Here is a 3,806-nt window from a genome sequence, read left to right as displayed (position 1 = left end):
GTGACCAAATAAATTTTCCGGGAAGGGGATCCAGTTGTGTTTGGTTAACAAAATTTGTGGAACGGAAAAAAGTTAACAATGTATAACTGATTGGACAATGGTTTGATAGTGACGTTAAGTCATGTATTTTAAAATAACCAACTAGGCTAAGTAAATCAAAAGACACAAGCGTATAATCAACAAGACTGCATCAATTATAAGATATGCATGATTGTTTACCATGTAAATCATTAATCGTTCTACCATTCAATATTGTAAGGCTTGTTTCTTTACAAAGATCAAGCAAACATCTACCAGTATTATTAATTAGTTTGGGGTCAAGATTATTTCTTGGCATTATACTGTCTTCTACATAATAATTATCAACTACATATGGTTGTTTAGATTCATCAAATAACACATAGTCTGGTGAGGTATTTGTGTTGGCATTAAAATCACCTTGCACCATTATATCTTCTACTTAACAATATTTTTCAATATCAGACAGTAAATGTGCATATTCAGAGTTAAGATCCGGTACATAACAACTGGCCAAATATATATCTCTTTTTAAATTAAAAAATGTATGATCAAGTATAACCCAAGCTATATCAGAGTGCTCATTGCGGATTGATTTCACTCCATTATTTATAGATTTTTTTACAAATATTTTGATACCGCAAGAATGACGTCTGGCTCTTTTGTGGTTTTTTTTCCTACTACTTGAAGATATCAGACTCCACTGGGTCTGTGTACACAATATTTTGTAATGTGACTTGTAAAACCCAGAATGTTGTATACATTCTTCAGTGTCGATATGGCATGCAGTATGTTGGCGAGACAGAACAGCCATTCAACAAACGCATGAATGGTCATCGTAGTGACTACACCTGCAAGCCCGACCTCCCCGTAAGTCGTCATTTCAGATTACATGGGAACGCCCAAGCTGATCTAAAAAAACTAGCCATCACCATCATAGATCACAACGAGGATTGGTCAAAGGCCGACAGACTTGCTCGGGAAAGGTTTTGGATAAGAAAGCTCAGGACAGTTTCCCCAGAGGGCATTAATGAAAAAAACATAGAAGAGTCACCCATTTTCCCTACCATCACTTTGTCCGGCCTTCACTTGTGTCCAGTAACTCCGGCTTCCGTACTGGACTCTTACACTTTTCAGGAATTTTTTAATTATTCAAGCTTTAATTACAGTTGGCAGGGATGTGTAAATACGCAGCCACGTTCTATTACTTAACCTTAGTAAAAATTTACTACTCATTTTTCTTAACATTAAATTACTATATATTTGGGATGTTTAAATACGCAGTCTCTGTTGCAATTGCTCTACCGTTGTCATATTTAAGATATTATACCAGCTTAGATCGGTCAGAACTGTTTATTGGGACTGTATTTCCACGCAGTTGTTTAACATTTAAACTGTCACCACCTTTGGGAATTTAGAGTTGTGCCCATTCACATCGTTAATAACTATTTTTATTTTGGCATATTTTTGTAGTCTTTGCTCCGTGTTTGGAAATTTAAAAATTGTTCCAGCGTTCGCTTAAATTGTATAAATTTCAAGATTTTGATAGTCTTATTTTGAATTGACATGATTCATTTGTCATCGTGCAATTACCGAGGAAAGATATCTGTTATCCGAAATATCTAACATATTGTTCGTTTTATTGTGTTTTTGGTGATGTTGTACCCTTTTAGACTTGTTATATATATATATAAGAGTCTAAAAAGATTGTGTAACATACCGATAAATAGAAGGAAAACAAAACACTGAAAAGTGTTGAATATCATCGCACAAAGATGGAAAAACTGAACAGATGATACAAATTATACAATAATTGCAAATATTGCGACCCAACAAATGGCCTTCCTCAGTGTTAAAAGTTTTAACAATACTGATACATAATGTATAAGGTGTAAAAATAGATCAGTAATAATACAGGTAAGTTTTTGTCGATTGATATTTAATCCAAAATCCTGAATATCATAATATAAAAATTAGACTGTAAATTTAATTATTTCTTTCTATTGATTCCATCTGGATGGAGGACACCCAGTTCTTTTATCTAAAACTTTATCTTTAAACCAAAAGATCTGGTAACCTGAAGTGTTGGCTGACAGGAATGTACGTTTTTTTTGTGAGGTCACTCCTGTTGACATTAAGGCGTTTGTGAAATGGCTACCAACATATTGGAGACCACATCTATGACACTCAAGAACGTAAATCACGTTTGAGCTTTTGCAGTTGACATTGCAAATCTTGTATGTCCTTTTCTGTGTTCTTACTGTGAAATGTTGATGGATGCTGCAATTGGTTGCAACATTTGAAGCGCTTATCCCCACAAGGCTGACAATTACCTACAGTATGGTTATGTTTGGAAAGGTCAGCACGGACAAGCATAATTCTGAGGCTGTTAGGTTGTTTGAAGACAATCATGGGAGGCTCAGGAAAAAAATTGGATAACTTAGAATGTTTCTCGATTGCTGTCCAATGATCACGAATGGTCTTGAAACTATTTCTCAAGCATGAATGGTAAGTGAGCACACATTGGATTCTTTTACTTTTCTGTTTTTCTTTGTAAGTTAGCAGACTGCTTCTGGGGATGGATTCCGCTTTTCGAAAACTATTTTTGATGTTTTTGTGTTTATATCCCCTTCTTTTCAAATGTCCTTTGAGCTGCCCCAGACGTTGTTTTGCAGTGTCTTCAGAGGACCAAATTCGCCTTATTCTGAGAGCTTGGCTCTATGGAATGCTCTTCGTACAGTGTGGAGGATGGCAACTTTCAGGCGACAAGTATTGATGAGTATCTGTAGGTTTAGAGTATATATCTGTGTTTATTATACCTACAGAGAGGGTGCTAGATGTATCAAGGAAGTTTATGGTGGAATTAGATGTTTCATGGGTGAATTTGATGGTAGGGTGTTGATTGTTAGCATTTGTTATATAAGTTTGTAATTCTTGGTCTCCCTTGTCCCATTTCATGTCAACGTCATCAATGAATCGATACCAGGACAGCGGTTTTTCCATGGAGCACTCCAGCAGTTGCTTTTCAACTTTACCCATGAATATATTGGCATAAGATGGAGCCATTTGTGTACCCATAGCAGTGCCATGTGTCTGTAAATAGTGTTCTTCTTGGAATGTGAAGTTGTTCTTTTTCTAGACCATAGTTAGCAATTCTACTAAGCATTCAGTAGGTGGAATTTTAAGAGATCGAGAGTCCCAAACTTCTCTACATGCGTCAATGCCATCCGCATGGGGAGTTTTCGTATAGAGGGAGGTGACATCCATTGTGACAGGAGTAGTATTGGCAGGTAGAGGGTTTAAATCCTGCATTTTTAGTAGGTAATCTGTAGAATCTTTTATAAAAGATGGCAAGTTTTTCTACATGTGGTGGAATATAGTAATTAACGAATTCGGATATTTTTTCGGTGGGATGACCATTAGCTGAGACGGTTGGTCTTCCTGGGTTACCAGGTTTATGAACTTTAGGGAGCAGGTAGAATCGCCCAGGTTTAGAATCTTCAGGTTTTAAATATTTGAGAGTATCTATATTAATGATGTTATTGTCACACATTTCCTTTAAACATTCTGTTATTTCCTCACTGAATTAGAGGGTGGGGTCCGAATTATGTTTTTTGTAAAACCGGTCATCGTCTAATTGGCGAATGGCCTCTTGGACATAGTTAGATTTGTCCATGAAGACAACTGCACTCCCTTTGTCTGCAGGTTTAATAACAATGTCGTCATTATCTCTCAAATTTGTTAAAGCCACGCGTTCACCAGGTGTTAAATTGTCATAGGTCTGATTA

The 3,806-nt window shown here is 36.3% G+C and overlaps 1 protein-coding gene across 1 annotated transcript; it reads right to left on the bottom strand.

Moving 5' to 3' along the window:
- Positions 1-2,736: 2,736 nt before the first annotated feature.
- LOC139484279 (uncharacterized) lies at positions 2,737-3,084 on the bottom strand. Its single transcript, XM_071268014.1, has one exon. The coding sequence runs from the start codon at positions 3,082-3,084 to the stop codon at positions 2,737-2,739; it is 348 nt and encodes a 115-aa protein (XP_071124115.1).
- Positions 3,085-3,806: the final 722 nt, after the last annotated feature.

Source organism: Mytilus edulis, chromosome 8, assembly GCF_963676685.1.
Source record: "Mytilus edulis chromosome 8, xbMytEdul2.2, whole genome shotgun sequence".
NCBI lineage: Eukaryota > Metazoa > Mollusca > Bivalvia > Mytilida > Mytilidae > Mytilus > Mytilus edulis.
Note: the sequence above shows the minus strand (reverse complement) of the source record. Positions and strands in the feature narration are given on the sequence as shown.